The sequence below is a fragment of the Gracilinanus agilis genome, chromosome 1, assembly GCF_016433145.1.
Source record: "Gracilinanus agilis isolate LMUSP501 chromosome 1, AgileGrace, whole genome shotgun sequence".
Lineage (NCBI taxonomy): Eukaryota > Metazoa > Chordata > Mammalia > Didelphimorphia > Didelphidae > Gracilinanus > Gracilinanus agilis.
The window spans coordinates 191,908,918-191,927,296 of record NC_058130.1 but is presented as its reverse complement, the minus strand read 5'-3'; the positions used below and the strand labels follow the sequence as shown (position 1 = coordinate 191,927,296).

General features: G+C 35.1%; 1 protein-coding gene across 1 annotated transcript in view; it reads right to left on the bottom strand.

Annotated features, from left to right (window-relative positions):
- CFAP95 (cilia and flagella associated protein 95) overlaps positions 1-18,379 on the bottom strand; it is a 76,861-nt gene that overhangs the window by 1,688 nt on the left and 56,794 nt on the right. The window contains exons 3-5 of the mRNA XM_044657366.1: positions 14,689-14,807; positions 13,661-13,729; positions 7,733-7,790 (exon numbers count right to left, since the gene is read on the bottom strand). Coding sequence (XP_044513301.1) covers positions 7,733-7,790; positions 13,661-13,729; positions 14,689-14,807 — 246 coding nt within the window. The remainder of the gene's footprint in view (positions 1-7,732; positions 7,791-13,660; positions 13,730-14,688; positions 14,808-18,379) is intronic.

Below are 18,379 nucleotides of genomic sequence, written 5' to 3'. Positions count from 1 at the left end.
AAACTTTTGGTGTTTTGGTAACCCGTGTTGAATAAAATAATAAGGATAATGGCTCCTTGAAGGCAAGGACAGTTTTTGCCTTTCCTTTGAGCCCCCAGATTTTAGCACAATGCCTTGCACATAATAAGAGCTTAAATTCTTGCTGATAGATGTAGCATTTTAAGGCTTACAAAGCTTTTTCATACATGAGACAATTTGATTTGATTGCTACAGGGGAAAAAATAATCATTATAGATTAGATTGGTCAATAGAGACTTCCTGGAAATATATGGAGCGGTACCAGGGTGAGAATGAGCAAAGCCAGGGATCATTTCAGACAAAAATATACTAGCTTGGTTTGGGGTAAGTGGTTGGAAAAATAGATGGAGTTGGGATGCCAGACTAAGGAAGTTGTCATTTATGCTAGAAACAATAGAAAAAACATCCTTATTCATAAGATGTGATCAGATCATAGAATTGTAGATCTAGAGCTTGAAGGAATCTTTGACATTAACACCAACTCCTCTATTTCAAGGATGAGGAAATGGAGGAAAAGGGATGTTAACTGACTTTCTTGGGAGTCACATAATTAGTATCTTAGATGGGATTTGAACTCAGATCTTCCTGGCTTAAGTCCAGTACTCTATCCATTAGTGTTTTATTAAGATTATTCTAATACCCATGAGCAAAAGTGGGAAGGCACTGGAGGTACTAGGACTGTAGATGATAGCAGGGATTACAGTGTAAACAGCTAAGATTATGAAATTTGGATAAAGATGAGTATAAAATAGAAATGGTCTAGACTCAGGGTGGGTCTGTGATGTGGTTCAGTTTTTTTCAGTTGTGCCTGAGTCTTCATGATTCTATTTGAGGTTTATTTGACAAAGATACTGGAATGGTTTGCCATTTCTTTCTCCAGATGAGGAAACTGAGGCAAACAGGGTTAATGACTTTTACAGGGTCAGACAGCTAAGTGTCTGAGGCCAGGTTGGAACTCAGGAAGGTGAGTCTTCCAGACTCCAGACCTAGCATTCTTATCTACTTACCACCGAGCCAACCAGCAGCCAAAGTAGAACTGGACACCTGTAATCAGGTGAGAGGTCAAAATGGGAAACATTTAGGTAGTGAAGGTCAGAAATAGAGAGATAAGCTGGGATAAGAGCATGTAGCAAACCAAATATGACTTAAAAGATAGGAACAAGGGGAAGGGAGGAGGGAAGTAACAAACTGAAAAATAAGATAAATGGCAAGATTAAACGTACAGTAAAAAAAATCTAGAGAGAATGTTTTACATGTAAAATCTATATGAGGCTGCTTGCCATCTCAGCATGAGGAGGGGAAGGGATATTAGAGACTCAAAATTCCTTTCAGAATGTTGGAAACTGTTTTTATATGTAATTGGGGGAAAATAGAGAGTAGGAGCACCTGAGGACAGAACAAACTAGTGATCAAAATCTAAAGCAATGGTCAAAGTTCTTAAGGACTAATGATAAAAAATTCCATCCACCTCCAGAGAAAGAAATGATTAAGTTTAAATGCAGATTGAAGCATCCCTTTTTTTACTTTATTATTTTTTATTAATCTCTGTTTTCTTTTGCAACATGGCTAACACGGAAATGTGTTACATGGTTGCACATGTATAATCTGTATCAAATGGCCTTCTCAAGAAGGGAGAGGGGAGCAGAGAAAGAATTGTTGGAGTTAGAATGTAGATTTTTTTCACTTGTTTATTTGGATTTTTGTTTTGGTGTTTTCGCTTTATTTAATTATCCATTTGTAAAAATGAACAATAAGGAAATATGTTTTGCATGATAATATATGTATAACCCAGATCAAATTGCTTGCCAGCTCTGGGAGGGGGAAGAGAAAGGAAGAAGGGAGACAAAATAGATCATAAAACTTTGGAAACGTCATGTGAAAATGTTACTGTATGTCATTGGAAAAATAAATAAATGAATGACTTTTTAAAAGAAGGGAGAGGGGAGGGAGGGAAACAATTTGGAACTAAACTTTTTTTAATGAATGTTAAAATTTTTTGTTTACATGTAATTGAGAAAAAATTAAAAATAAAATGCAAAAAATAGAGTGTATGTGTGTGTGTATGTATATGTTAACAGCAGACATAGGTGTGTATCCCAATATGTACGTCCACAGAAGATTATAAAGTCACAAACAACAAAATGGACTTTGCTAACTGTGATAGCTTGCTTGCTTGGGCTTCAGAGTTTCTAAATTTGTCAGCTATATATTTGACATCAATCCCTAGCCCGGGCCCTACAGGCAGAAACAAAGCACAGAGTACATCTGATGAGGTAAGGGGCCTTTTTTGGTTTTATTGCACCCTAAGTATCTGGAATGCATTGAGGTACTGATTTGTTTCATAGCCACATTTGGCACTTAGCAAGAAGGCTGCCAACAAATGAGCATGATAACGAATACAACAGCCTTCTGGTTGATCTCTCTGCCTCAAGTCTCTCCTGACTCCAGGTCATTCTCCACTCAGCTGCCAAAATGATCTTCCTGAAGTGTAGGACTGGCTGCGTCATGTCCCTGCTCACTAAGCTCTAGTGGCTTCTTCTTATCTCCAGGCCAGAGGACAAAAATCCTTTCACAACCTGGTCCCTTCCTACTTTTCCAGGCTTCTTACACTTTCCTCTGCTCCACATACATAATGCAATCCAGGACACCAATGCCTTGTGCTATTCCTAGCACATGACACTCTAGCTCCTAATTCTTTACTCCATGTCTTTTCACTGCTTACCCATCAGTCCCAGAATGCTGTCCCTCCTCCATTACCCCATTACAACTTCTCGGCTTTCCTAGATCCCTTCAACACAACTCAAATCCAACCTCCCCCCAGCTTTCTCTGCTTGCCAAGGTCTTCCCTTTGAGATCATCTTCCATTTACACTCGGCATTTCTTGTATGCTGAGTGATTTGTGTCATCTCGCCCACTAGAATCTGAGTTCATTAAGGACAAAAACTGGGTTTTTTTCCTTACTCTGTATGCCTGGCACATGGTAAAGATTTAACAAATTCTTGTTGACTATATGACTGAGAGCAACATAATCTTCTTTGAGAAATCACACAAAAAATATTAAGTGCTAGATCATTGATATTTGTATCCAAGCTTCAAGTGAACTTCTCTGCCTAGCATGCGAGTCAAGATCAAACTTTTATACTTTGTGGACATGCTATTTCCCAGGGCTAGGAAAATTCATCATGACTGAGGCTGAACCCATTCCATGACACATTGTTGAAGCTATTCTGGTTGAGGAAAAAAGGTGTAATGACTGAAATTCTTGAGAGGTAGGATTTCTTAATTTTTGAAAAATTTATTTAGTGGCCAGTCAAAGCATCCTAATTATGGACAAAGGATTCTCTTGAACTCTCCAAAGACACTGGAAATGTCTGACCCAGGTACCTGTCTGCCCTTTGTGGATTTCGTTATTCACCTTCTCCCTTGAAGATTAAACATCTCTAATTGGCAAATAGCTCATTAGGAGGTGGTCTATCAACCCCCCTGCCCTTCTCCACACAGACAAGTGAATATGTGATAGTTTGTCATATATGCCAGAAAAGAATCTTTATAAAACCTTCCTTTTAGACAGAATCTATGAAAGTACAAAGAGAATGGAAAAATCTATAGACTGAATGGTGCCTGAGGTCCACAGAAAATCTCTAATATAAAAGAACTGATTTTGGTCTTTCTGCTCTAGGTTCCTGATATGGAAATTAATATGGTATGTGAAAAATAAATTCTCACAAAGGGAAGGCCACAATTGGGAAGTTCTCCTGCAGTGGGGTCAGAAGTATTGTGCTATAAACCAGATTTTTTAACTAAAAAGCCTTTAGAATATTGAACCAAAAAGGCCAGAAGAAGAGAGTGCTTGGGAGTTAAAGCATGGGGAAAAGGGATGAGCAAGGAGGCATGGTCAAGAATGAGTGAGACTAAAAGTCTTTGATACCAGGATAAACCACTGATGTATAAGATGAGATGAGATACTATTCATTTTGTTATGTTCAATTTTTTTTGGATGTGCAAATATTTTTATTCTCTCCTCTGAGTGAGGTTTGCACTGACCACTAGTTCCCATGCCTATCATCCAAAAAAAGTCAGTTCTGAGCTGCAGTGGACGGACTTTAAAATGGTGCCAGGGAATGGAAAGCGGAATAGAAGAAAATTTTGTAGATACATATCCATGTCATAATTCTTTAATTATATCCAATAGGCATGAGTTATCTCTGTGTCAAATTCATAATATTACATATCCAATCCATGTTGAGGGTGGTTCATCAGAAATATAAAAATAGCCATAACAAGAGAAGTTATAAGAAATGCATTCCTATTTTGGATATATTTTTATAAACTATCCCAATAATGGATAAAATATATTGAGTGAAAAGCATTTTAGCTATATACCACTATTCAAAGGAATACAGGAAATACATAAGAGAAAAATTAAATGAATACTGGACAGATTATTGGCTTTGAAAAGTATCTGAATTAAAATTCTATTTCTGTTACTAAACTAGCTCTTATCTGGTGTGATCTTGGGCTTGGTTCCTCATCTATAAAACGAGGGGAGAGTATTACAGTTACTAATCTATCTAGCTTTATGCGTGTTTCCTTGAGTATTTGCTCATGTAGGTATAATTCAAAGAATATAATGAAATGTGCCTTTCTCTAATTAAAGAATATGGTCAACTATGATATCACAAGCAAAGCATATCACAAAGCAAATTTGTGAGATATCACAAAGCAAAATATGATACGTTTTTAAGTATCACAGTCTACATATACCTCTGACCATTAGATCCCACTTTTATAAAATAAAATAATGACACAATGACACATAATCCTCTGATAATTCTGTACCAGTATTGAAAATAGCATAAACCTACCTTAAATGAGTATCAAATGAGACAATAATTGTAAAGCACTTAGCACCGTGCCTCACATATTTTAAGCACTATATAAATGTTAGTTGTTTTTATTATTTTTGTTGGGGTGGTTAAATTGTTGTTATTAAACACTCCCAAGCATGCTGTGTGCTTCTGATAATGCTTTAAATATAGATATGCGTAGGACCCCACATTCCATAGTTACAATTATCTTTTTTTTTATGTCCACCTATGAAACTCGGCTCACTGACCTGGTTCAAATGTCTACTGCTGACCTAACACAGCTGCCTCTCATTCAGAAAAATGGAAAAGCATGCTGGAGACTCTCATAGGATGGGCTCTCCAAGTAAAATGTTATAAATGCTTTCAACTCACTAAGCATAAAGAATTACAGCCAGTTTTATATGTCTCAGGACCTTCATTTGACCTGCTATCAACCATGGGGACAGAAGAATACAACTGGGGCCATATACTTCACCCTTAACTGATTCAAGAAAAGGGGGTTGGGGGAAGAGATGATATTTAAACTAAATGTAGGTTCAGCCGTGTGGGCAAATGATAGCATTCAAATTAGGTCATGGTTACATGAAAAAATTAGTTGAGAAAAGGCCAGACAGCCTGAAGTAAAGATATTGTCAATCAATACATAAGGGAGGCTGAGATAAGGGTTTAAGCAGCACCTGAAACAGCCCCGTGTCATGCTGTTTAAGGAAGTGCTCATGAGAGATAGAAGACTAAAGTCAACTTTATAGTCCTAAGGGGTCATCTGACTAATGAACTGAACCTAAGCAGACACCTATGAGCATTGGGAAGAACTAGAGAAGTGGCTTCACAAAGGCAGTGCCATTTTTGTCCTCCCTCAAGAGAGCAACTCTCAACCTGGTTGCCCACAGTCTGATACCCTTTGGATAGCTTAGAGACAAAATGCATAAACTGACAATTCTGGAACAAGAGTCTCCCCAGGATTAATGATGATTTAAAACAAAACTGCATCAGTACTGCCTTTTGAAGGAGATATTTCCAGCTGTGAGGGCCTTCCTTCTAAGGTTGCTTTATCTCTAATCTCAATGTATCATGTATATGCCTATTTATGTACATTTCTCTAATGAAATATAAGCTCCTTGAGGGCAAAGAGTATTTTTTCTTTGCATCTCTAGACCTTAGCACAGTTTCTGGCACAATGTAAGTGCTCAATAAACATTTGTTCATGGAATGACCTCCAGGAATTAATGCAGAGTGAAAGGAGAAGATCCAGGAGAACATTGTACACAGAGACGGATACACTGTGGTACCATCGAACATAACAGACTTCTCTACTAGCAGCAATGCAAGAATTCAGAGCAAGGCTGAGGGACTTATGAGAAAGAAAACTAGCCACATTCAGAGGAAGAACTGTGGGAGGAAAAACACAGAAGAAAAATAACTGCTTGAACACATGGGCTGATGGGGATATTATTGGGGATGGAAATACTAAACGATAACTCTAGTCCAACTATCAATAACATGGAATTAGGTCTTGATCAATGATACATGTAAAACCCAGTGGAATTGTGCATCAGCTAAGGGGGGTTAGGGGAGTTTGGGGGAGAGGGAAAGAACATGAAACATGTAACTAGGGGAAAATATTCAAAATAAAAATGTTTAAATTAATTAATTAATTTTAAAAAACTGTTTCTTCAGTGATTAATGTCCGTCTAAAACTCCTGGACCAGAACCTGGCAAGGTCTATAATAGAGATCTCCTTTATTTACCTGACAGTATATTCTTCTTTTCTTTGGATATTTAACCTGTGTAGGTGTATATAGGTGTACAATGTCTATAATGAATTTTTATGCATCTTGCTTATGTAGAAATACAAATGTTTACAAATTAAAACAACTCTGAGGTATCACCTTACACCTAGCAGATAGTCCAATATGACAGTAAAGGAAAATAATAAATGTTGAAAGGGATGTGGCAAAATTGGGATACTAATGATGGTGGTGTTGTGAACTGATCCAACCATTCTGGAGGGCAATTCGGAATTATACCCAAAGGGCTTTAAAAGAATACATACCTTTTATCCAGCAATACCACTACTAGGTCTATATCCCAAAGAGATTTTTTAAATAGGAAAGAACCTGTTTGCACAAAAATATTTATAGATATGCTTTTTTGTAATGGCAAAGAATTGGGAACTAAAGGGATGTCCCTCATTTGGGGAATGGTTGAAAAAAATGTGGTATACGATGGTGATAGAATGCTATTGTGCTCTAAGGAATGATGAACAGGATGATTTCAGAAAGAGTTGGAAAGACCTACATGAACTGATGCAGTGTGAAATAAGCAGAACTATGATCAAGTAAATACCTTAAAGATCAAGAGAATGAGTAGTATCACTACCCCTGTTGTAAGATGAAGGAAAAAATACTGCAATTCCCTTTTAACAAATATATTTTTCAAAAAATACAAAGAATATTCATATGTAAAACATAGCCTTTAAAATCTATATTCCCCAAATTACATATACTAGCTTACTTCCTACATGTAGCACAGATGTATAGAAGCAAAGATGGAAAGAATACCAAAAAAAGTATCTTATTTGCCATAAAAATTTAAGTTCAGAATAGCAGTAAAACAAGAAAGAAAATGGCTGGTACATTTAAGGCACTGAAATCTTTTCTTCCATGTATTCTATAAACTACTAAAAATTATAATGATATCATTCGTGTTGCTATTAGCTCTACGTAAATATAGCATTTCTAGCAGTTTCTTTTTGCTTTCGAAAGTTGCTTATTTAGACTAGGTAGGAATATGTATTATTAAAATATAAATAACCACTTAATATGGCTCTTTTCTCTCATACTTACAACTTTCACATAATCATAGGGAGGAACATAGTCTTCATTATATGATGTCATCCATTCCCTACAAAGGATAAAACAATATCCATTAAAAGAAATAATACTCAAAAGATTAATTCTTTTCCTCTTTATTTTAATGTCAATTTAGGACAAATCCATTAAATCCCAGCTACCCCAGGTCTCTCTAAGACTGTTAAAATCAAAGAATAATTGCTGATTTGCATTGATAGTTTTCTCACTAAGAGGTCCCTACACCAATAAGTCATAGTAGCAGAAGCATCCTCATCATCGTCATCAACACCACCACCACCACCATGAAAAGCTAGCATTGAACAAAACTGTGAAATAGGCAAACTTTGTCTTGATTTATATCTCCCAATATTAGCCCCCCATGACAGAATTCAAACTATCTCTATATCAAAGCCTTATTATAGTTTGATTAACCATGAATTTACTAAATATCTACTACATTCCGGATATCATGCTTGTACTATGCCTTGTTGTCCGCAAGGTTAAAATGCCATACATCCCAAAGATTTTACTTTTCTTCCATCAAGATTTATCTATCCAGTGTCTCATTCCTTCAAGATTCACTCTAATTTGTTGTTCAGTTGTTTCAATTGTATCCAACTCTTTGTGACCTCATTTGGGGTTTTCTTGGCAAAGATATTAGAATGGTTTTTCCTTCTCTAGTCACTTTAATGCCTGACAGCTAATTGATTTAATAAATTACCTGAACCTATGTGATATTTCAGTACTTCTGGATAAAAGGAGTAGGTATCTGCATTTATGCCTCAGTTTCTCATGCTAAGTGAGGGGGGAAATACCTCAACTATTTCTTTTACATAATTATGAGGATGAAAAAAGATAATGCACACAAAGGAAATGAATTGTCTGAAGTGTTCTTCAAAGGTAAACTGATATTGATGTCTATACACAACAGCTAACATTAATAGACTATATTCAGGTTTGCAAAGCACTTTTCATACATGATCACTTGTAATCCTGATGACAACCTTTTGAGGTAGTTATTATTACTGCCATTTTAAAGAGGAGGAAACAGATTCAAGAAGGCTATGGCCACAAAGTTAGTTACAGGTTGATTGGGGTTTTGAATAGAGATTTCATCTGAATCCAATTCTAGTGTTCTTTTCATTACCTTACTTACTATCTGTTGTCATGGTAGAGTAAGAGAAGAAGAGATCATAAAAGTTGGAGGGGGGGTTGGTAATAAAACTACATCATGGCTAATGATCTCTTCAAATTACTGGAAAGACAGATTGATGTGAGCCATAGGTGCTCTGGTGAATTTGAGCTATAAATGCCAACTAGATATACTGTATGATATTAAAAAGGCAATGACAGAAATCTTCAATTCTGGAAAGTTTTCATCGTTACAAAAATATTCTCTTCAATATCATAAGCATGTTATAGCATATTATGGTACCATCTGAGATGATTCACTGAGGTGTGTAAAATACAATAGGGACGTCATCCCAAGAGAAATGGGAAGCTTTCAAGAATGACATTCTAATATTATAAACACTAATGACAACAATGAAGAAAAGAATGGAATGCTGCGTAAGTAGACTAAAATGAATACATAAGGAAATCAATGACTGTCTTAAACTTTAATAGCAAGTAATAAATCCTTCCTCAGATACTTATGAGCTGTGTGACTATGGACAAGTTCCTTAACCTTCCAGAGCCTCAATTTATTTGTCTATAATATGGGAAAAATAAACTCTGCACTACTTATCTTTACATAAATGTGAGTAATGCCATTCGATTATCTTAAGATGTTCTATGTGTCATTGTTTCTATCATCAGTGGCATTATCACTGAATATGGAAAAAAGGATAAGTAATTGCAGGTAACAGGTGTAATAAAGATCACAGTGAAGTTTGGCTGGTGATACGGTTAAAGAAATCAAAAGGAAATTTGAGTTATGAGAAAGAGCTATGTTGCAGAAAAGAAAGCTTAAAAAAAAGGTAGTAGGACAGCTGCCAACTCTGCTAATCTAGTTATATAGATGATAGTAACAGATTATGTTGAGAAGACAAAACTACTCAACTTTGATTTTCCTTTTGTGTTTTTGCTAAAGAAAATTATTTTCAATAGAAACAATAGGAAAAAAGTTTTCAAGAAATTGTAAAAAGGTAAGTGAAGATGTGACAAGAAAGCATTTAGCTTCCACAGTCAAATTGAAGGTACCAGTCCAGAAAGCATTACATCCCAGGCCACTAAAGTAATTGATTGATAGATGTGATTGTTGAGTTGCTGTCAGTGAACCCCAAAAAATTATGGCAAATAGGAAAAGTGTCAGAAAGTAAGAAATGGGAAAATGTCCCAGTTAACAAGGAAAAGAGTAGAATATTCAAAGTTCTAAGTCATGAGCTTGATTTCAAAGCTCAGCAAAGTTTTAGAATATAATTTTAGAGGGAAGACACACAAGCCTTTAGAGAGCAAAGCAGGGATCATTGGGTTTCAACAAGCTTCTTCCAAGTTAAACTAATTTCCTTTGTGAATAAAATAACTGGAATGAGAGACAGGGCAACTGACTACTTATATTCCAATGGAGCATTTACCATTGTTTGGTACTACCCTTATGGAGATGGCAAGTTGTAGACTGAATAACATTACAATTGAGGCTACTCAGAACCAGTTGAATGAATAAACCCAAAGAATAAATCATTAATTACTCAAAATTATAGTCACATAATGAACTTAGTGGTTAAGTCCCTAATGGACTTCCTAAAGTTTTTAATCATGTGCTAAAAATTGGATAATTTGATTTCTTCCTCTCCTGCTTTTAATATGAGTTTCAACATAGGGTGGGATCATAGGGCAAAGCTATACTCAAGCCATATATACTAATGCTTCTGACTATTGAGGAGAGGGAAATAATAATTGCATTTCTCATTTCTTGGTATCTATTTATTTTAAATTAAAAGGATGACACTGTTTACAAAGCATTTATGGAACTGTTTTGGTATTTTTTCCATGACTTAACAAAGGTATCATGGATGCCTTCATCCAAATATGCATCTGTAATATGCAGATGACTCAAAGCTAGTATGCTGAATGAGAAGATAGTATCCAAAAAAGATCTTAAGAGGCTAGAATAATGGGCCAGATCTAATAGAATGAAATTTAATGCAAAGTCCTATTCTTGAGTTCAAAATATTTCCTAGGTGGGATAGACATACCTGAACTAAGGTGATATGAAAAAGATCTAGATTGCCAACTCAATGAGTCAACATCATAATATGGTGTTTAAGAGATTATCTGAACATAGCCTGTATAGTATCAAGGTTATATCAGTGACTGTCATCTGTATTCTGTTCTGGTTGAATTACATTTGAAGTATTGTGTTCAGTTGTCATTTTAGTTACCAAACTGGGCTGTATCCAAAGGAAAGTGAGCAGGAATGAGAGGATACCAAACAAGGATTGGTTCCAAATAGCTATTTACTGTAACAATACAGGAGAATTTTTTCAACTACAGAATGGACTAAAAGTGTGAAAGCCCTCTGTAAAAATGTAAAGCACTAGATATTCCAACCACATCTCTCTTGGGTAAATAAAATTACCAGTCTTAAGGTACATCATGAATTCTTTATTCAAGCAGAGACAACAAATCCAAGTTTCCTGATTATGAAAGTTTTTCATTAAGACTTTTTTTCTCTGTGAATTTTTGAAATGTATTTATAAGGAAAAGAAGCATTGTCTTTATAAAAATGGTTAAAAATTAAGTAGGTCCAAGGTTGTAGTATGGTGAAAAAGAAACAAATTTTCAAATGTAATTACAATTAATTTGAAGTTAAGTATCCTTTGATAAAGGTCTCCATTATGACAAAGTTATACATTAATAATGTTTCACCACAAGAGTTAACTTGAGTATTGTAGTCACATTATAATTACAGTTTTCCAGCATAACTGGAAACACATCATTCTGGTCCATTGAGCAAACTCATTTTTATTCATTGCCTTTTTTTTAGTTGACATTTAGTTTTAACAGCTGTACAGTTGGCAAGAAGCAAAAGAATAGTTGATATGCAAGAGAGAATATTCTAAAATGTTATATTTCAGTGAATTTTCTAAAATGGTATGCTATGTGTATTCTGCCTAAAATAGGGTGTTAATGTCCCTTATACCTTGCTTACATTCGTGAATTAAATAAAACAAGCAAGTGGTTCTAACCAACCATTTAATTTAATAAAATCCACTTCCTAATGGACCATATATTATCTACATTCATCCAGCAGGATGGAATTAGGAAGGACTTTTATAACTATGTGCTTTCAATTGTTATGTCAAATATAAAAATTAACCACACCATTTATCCATTATTTCTGAAGTATTTTTATACCAGAGTCACAAACAGAATCACAGAATTTCAGAGCTAAAACAGACATCACAGGCCTTCTAGTTCAACCCACACACTCCCTGTAACATACCTAAAAAGTAGTCATCTTGAATATTCTTGAAAACCTCTAGTTTGAGGTACCCACTACCTCCAGAAACAATCCATTGTGCTTTAAAACACCTCCAATTTTTAGGAAGTCTTTTTTTTTCTTTGACATGAAACATCAGTTTGTCATTTGGCAATATCTACCCTTTTTTCCTGGTTCTTCCCTCTAGAGTCAAACTCAATAAGGCTAATCCGAAGTGATAAGCTTTCAAATACTGGGAGGCAGCTATTGTGTCTACAATGAGACTTCTTCTCCTTCACAAACACTCCAATTCCTTTAACTGATCCTCATCTGCCTATAGGACATCAACTGGGAAATCATATTATCCTAAATCATCTGTGGTCTATAGAATATCAAATGGAGATTTTTTAAAAAAAAAACTGATGTGACCCATCTCTGGGGGGCATCATGAATTGTCCATTGGTGGTTGGGTTTGGTTCATTTGGGTCCTAAATGCCATGATCAGCTCATGTACAGTCTTTGAACTGTACCTGAAAAAAACTATTAATTTAATCAATGTATCTTTATATAACAATTATAATGTAATAGTAACTATTTTAAGATAGGTATCATACTCATGGAAGCTATTCCAGTGTCTCAACAGACCTAATGGTGGCTACAGTACCTAGGACCCATATCCCTAGGATTGAATTGTAATTTGTCTAAACAATGTGGTTAGAGGGATGAGACTGAAACATTATTTTGACCATTTTCCCAAGTAAGCTTGCTCTTTGATGATAATAGTAATAATAGTTCACATTTATATAATACTTTAAAAAAGCTTTACTTGCAACAGCCCTGTGAGATAGGTAGAACAGGTATTGTATTGTTACCTTCCTTTTTCAGATATGGAAGCTAAGGAGAAATTAAATGACTTGTTATAGATCTCTTCACTAGCAAGTTATCATCAAATAAAACCTCAGTCAGATCAATTCTATATTACTGCTTGGTTCACAGGACTCTTCTGCCTTGAAGTAAAAGCTTTAGCTAATAGCACATGTTTATGATGTTTCTTCATAAAGCATAGGCTGCTTTCTGTGTGCCTTAGTTTTTGATGCCCTTCATTTCCTTCTATAATTCTGAAATATCCTTTATTATAGATTTTTTTCAAACTTCATTTGGGACTGTACTCACTAAATTAGATTGCCCAAAGATAATTTTTGATGCCAAATGCACATTATTTTAACAATTTCATTCCTTTAAGAAATGGGAGAAAGTATAGTAATTAGTCAATGTAATATTATATAATAATTTTCATGTAATATTAACTATATTAAAATAGGTATACTAATTAATAGACAAAACAACATTATATTAAAGAACATAAGACTGGCAGATAGAACAAATACTTGAGAATATTTTCATTTCTGACCCATTGTACCTACTCTAGAAAACTAAATATCCCTGACTCAATATGTAATATTTTCTATAATTTGTAGAATTTTTATTATATTACTAACATTTTACGGTGATCTGGTGGGTGTCGAGGAAAGAGGGCTCCAAAGCCTCTTTTGGGCAATCCAAGATCCCTGAAAACAAGAGGACATTTCCAGAAAACAGTGTAAGACTTCTACTTTTAAAATTTCAAAACATAAAACACTCGCTTAAAGAAGAATTTCAACAACTACTTTAAAGTGAGTATATTGTAGAAAATAGTAGAAAATTTTATACCTTCCTGGAGAGGTAAATATTTTCTTACCCCAAAAGTTTTCTAAGTCTTTTTGATTCTGGCTATACAGCACTTCTCACAACCATCTCTTCCTTTCTAATATGGTTGTCATATAATATTGTGTATTATAGTTATCTATGTGCTATAGCTCCCTAGTAGAATATAAGTACATGAAGGAGAGTTCTTCATATTATCTACAAATACATAGTGCTTTGTACTTAGTAGATACTCAATATATGTTTGCTGTTTTTATTGTTATTAAAGTACCATAAGTGTAATGTTTGCATATGAACATGACATAAACATAACTCACATGTTTTTCTTTTTTCTTCTCTTTCTTCACTCAAAAATATTCTTCTGATTGTTTAATTATAGTTTGAAGGTGCCTGAGATCTTGAAAACCATACCAACCGGGCAAGCATCAAAAGTAAAAGGCTGTGAGTACGGGCTGGCTAGGAATTCCTTACCTGTTGTCCAAGGACTAGTCAAGTTAAATTTAAAAAGATTCATCATCGGGTTGAAATAAAGAAGAGTAGTTGTTTAACCACAGCAAGTCTCATGGAATATCATTTAGATAATTGTGTTAATTCTCCTTTTGTATTACTATTTAAGGCCTGCCATAAGGAACTCTGTGAGACTATAAATTGCTCTCTTTATCTCTAGAGGGATTTTCACACAAGAAGTTCCTTTCACGGCTGAAATCACAGATGTATGTATACAAAAAAGAAAAAGACTTGACCACAGGTTTACTAGCCTCTTTAACAAGTCCTACTTTTTAGATTCATGTTCTATATAAAGAAATACAAATATTAAGAATACCGTTCAATAATCCCAAAGTCTACTGTGTTCTTATTCATCAAGGGTAAACTTTTTTTTTCCACAAAGTCTTCACAGAAAAGAGTTTTCACCATCTGAGAATGTGTTTCTGACACCGAAGGCTGCAAAAATAAGAGTTATACATACAAAAAATATATGATTTAGCAAAAAGGTTAGTAAACATTTCTATTAAAGTATATGGTGCCACACTGATTTATTTATAAGTTAGCAAATATGCTATGACAACTACAAATATATTGGTCAACTTAAATCCAGTGTGTGGCTGAGAAAAAAATGAAATTTATTTTTTATTTTAAAATGGAAAATGTTATTTTGATAATAAAAAACAATGATTTCTTTCACCTGTTTTATTTCCCTATTTATTTTCTAATTAGGAAAGTAAATTCCATATGTTTATTTTTATTTTATTTCTCTATGAAATAACAATGTTGAAAATGAACTTTGGAACTCAATATTGGACCTATGAGAGATCCTAGAAAACTGTAACCCTGAAGTGTATATGTATGTGATGGGGACTGCTGCCCTTCCACAGAGGCAAATTACTCCCCAAATCTGAGAATGACATAGAACTTTGAACCACTGGTTGTACACCTGTATACCAAGTTTCGTCAATATTTATATCTATAAATGAAAAGTTAGATCAACATCTCACACCCTACACCAAGTTAAATTCAGAATGGGTGAATGACTTGAATATAAAGAGGGAAACTATAAATAAGTTAAGTGAACATAGAATAGTATACTTGTCAGATCTCTGGGAAAGGAAAAATTTTAAAACCAAGCAAGAGTTAGAGAAAATTACAAAATATAAAATAAATGGTTTTGATTATATTAAACTAAAAAGCTTTTGTACAAACAAAAACAATTCAGCCAAAATCAGAAGGGAAACAACAAATTGGAAAAAATCTTTATAACAAAAAACTCTGACAGGGGTCTAATTACTCAAATATACAAGAAGTTAAATCAATTGTATAAAAAAATCAAGCCATTCCCCAATTGATAAGTGGGCAAGAGACATGAATAGGCAATTTTCAGATAAAGAAATCAAAACTATCAATAAGCACATGAGAAAGTGTTCTAAATCTCTAATAATTAGAGAAATGCAAATCAAAACAACTCTAAGGTATCACCTCACACCTAGCAGATTGGCTAAAATGAAGGAAGGGGAGAGTAATGAATGTTGGAGGGGATGTGGCAAAACTGGGACATTAATGCATTGCTGGTGGAGTTGTGAACTGATCCAACCATTCTGGATGGCAATTTGGAACTATGCTCAAAAGGCTATAAAAGAATGCCTGCCCTGTGATCCAGCCATACCATTGTTGGGTTTGTACCCTAAAGACTTGTACGAAAATATTTATAGCCGTGCTTTTTGTGGTGGCAAAAAACTGGAAAAGGAGAGTATGTCCTTCAATTGGGGAATGGCTGAACAAATTGTGGTACATGCTGGTGATGGAATACTATTGTGCTCAAAGGAATAATAAACTGGAGGAATTCCATGTGAACTGGAAAGACCTCCAGGAATTGATGCAGAGCGAAAGGAGCAGAACCAGGAGAACATTGTACACCGAGACCAATACACTGTGGTAAAATAGAATGTAATGGACTCCTCTACTAGCAGCAATGCAATGACCCAGGACAATTCTGAGGGATTTATGGAAAAGAATGCTACCCACATTCAGAGGGAGAACTACAGAAGTAGAAACACAGAAGAAAAGCACCTGTTTGAACACATGGGTTGAGGCGGACATGATTGGGGATTTTGATTAAAAACTACCACACCTAAGCAATGATCAACAATTTGGAAATAGGTCTTGATCAATGACACATGTTAAAACCAGTGGAAATGGGTTGCAGCCATGGGTGGGGGGAGGGAAGGGGCGAAGGGGAAAGTAGGAGCATGAATCATGTAACCATGTTAACTTTTCTAAAAAATGAATATTAATAAATGTTAAAAAAAAAAAAAGGCTTGGAGTTGGGGCAGCTGGGTGGCTCAGTGGATTGAGAGCCAGGTCCAGAGACAGGAGGTCCTGAATTCAAATATGACCTCAAACACATCCTAGCTATGTGACCCTGGACAAGTCGCTTAACTCCCATTGTCTAGCCCTTACCACTCTTCTGCTTTGGAACCAATATCCAGTATTGATTCCAAGACAGAAGATAAGGGTTTAAAAAAAAAAAAAAGCTTGGAGTCCCCAACCTTAGAGAAAGGTGGAAGTGGCCTCAGAATAGAATTGGAAAGGTTTCCCATCCACTGAAGGTGAGGCAACATTCAATAATTATGACTCTACCTGATCTCAGTCTCCCCTTCCCTAGGCATCTGCTTGGATTCTGTCCTTGGTTCTGTGTTCCCATTCTCTCTTATACCTGTGCTCTTTGCATTCAGTTCTAGAGACTGGAACTCTGAGATTTCTTTGGACTTTGGTTCCATTAGATCTGAGGCTTCCTGAAGTCCAGGCTTTCTGATCTTTCCTCTCTGAGTATTTGGCCACTTTTTATCTCTAGTTGCCCAAATACTGACTATCTGGGTCTTTATCTTAGTATTAGGGGATATGATATTGGGCTTTTCATTCTACTCTCAAATAGGAAAAAAATCCTCTTAAAAATTTTACCATCTGACATTTTGTTTTAAGATGACAGACTTCTCCACAAGTTGAAGGCAGGTATATATTGATACCTATCATTAGTAAACTATTTGGACAAGTTATGTTGAAAAGGAAGAAACAAATAAAATGCAGTGCAGTCAAGATGAAATAGATCTCATTTGGTCAATCACAGCAAATCAAATGGCAACATTACTGTTATCTTCTGAAGAAAACACAATATTTAAAAGTATTTATGATCTGTTGTAGGAATCATATTTCAGAAAAGTGCCATTCCTTTCCTGAAAAGTGCTCTTTAGTGAGGAGAAACTAGATGTCCTCAAACAAAACTAAAATAAAATTTCATTTTTTAAGTGCTCACAAGAAAATTCTCAGAGAAAATAAGAAAATTCTCAGAGAAAATAAGTAAACATAAAAGAAATAGGTCTTCTCCCCAAATTTTGGCATGACAGATAAACATTATATTGTAAGAAAAACTGAAGAGTGGTCAACAGAAAGAATAAAAACCTCAAAATTGACAATACATCTATTTTCAGACTCTTGAGAATGACTTAATAAGATAAAATAAAGGTTATGTGGCATCTTTAAAGTCAGAATAAAAAATCAATAAAAGAAGAGGAAAGATAGGCAAATATGAGGTAATATTCTAGAAAATTCAGAAAAAGATAAGGGGAAAAGACAGCTGTTCCACAGTTCAGGAGAAGAAAAGTGCTAAGGGATAAGATTTAATCTGAACCCAAACCTTCACTCCACAGAGATGGGAAAGGTCTTAAGCCACCCTTGATTGGGTTCCATCCCATTCCATTCTCTTCTCCACATTCTCAAAAATGTCCCTAGTATTCTTTAGAGGCATCTAGATAGAACAGTTGATACAGTGTTGGATCTAGATGCAGGCAATTCTTATTCAGTCCTTTCAATCTTATCTGACTCTTTGTGACCCTATTTGGAGTTTTCTTGGCAAAGATACTGGAAAGGTTTGCCTTTTCCTTCACTAGTTCATTTTACAAATGAGGAAACTGAGGTAAACAAGTGACTTGCCCAGGGTCACATAGCGGGTAAGTATCTGAGGC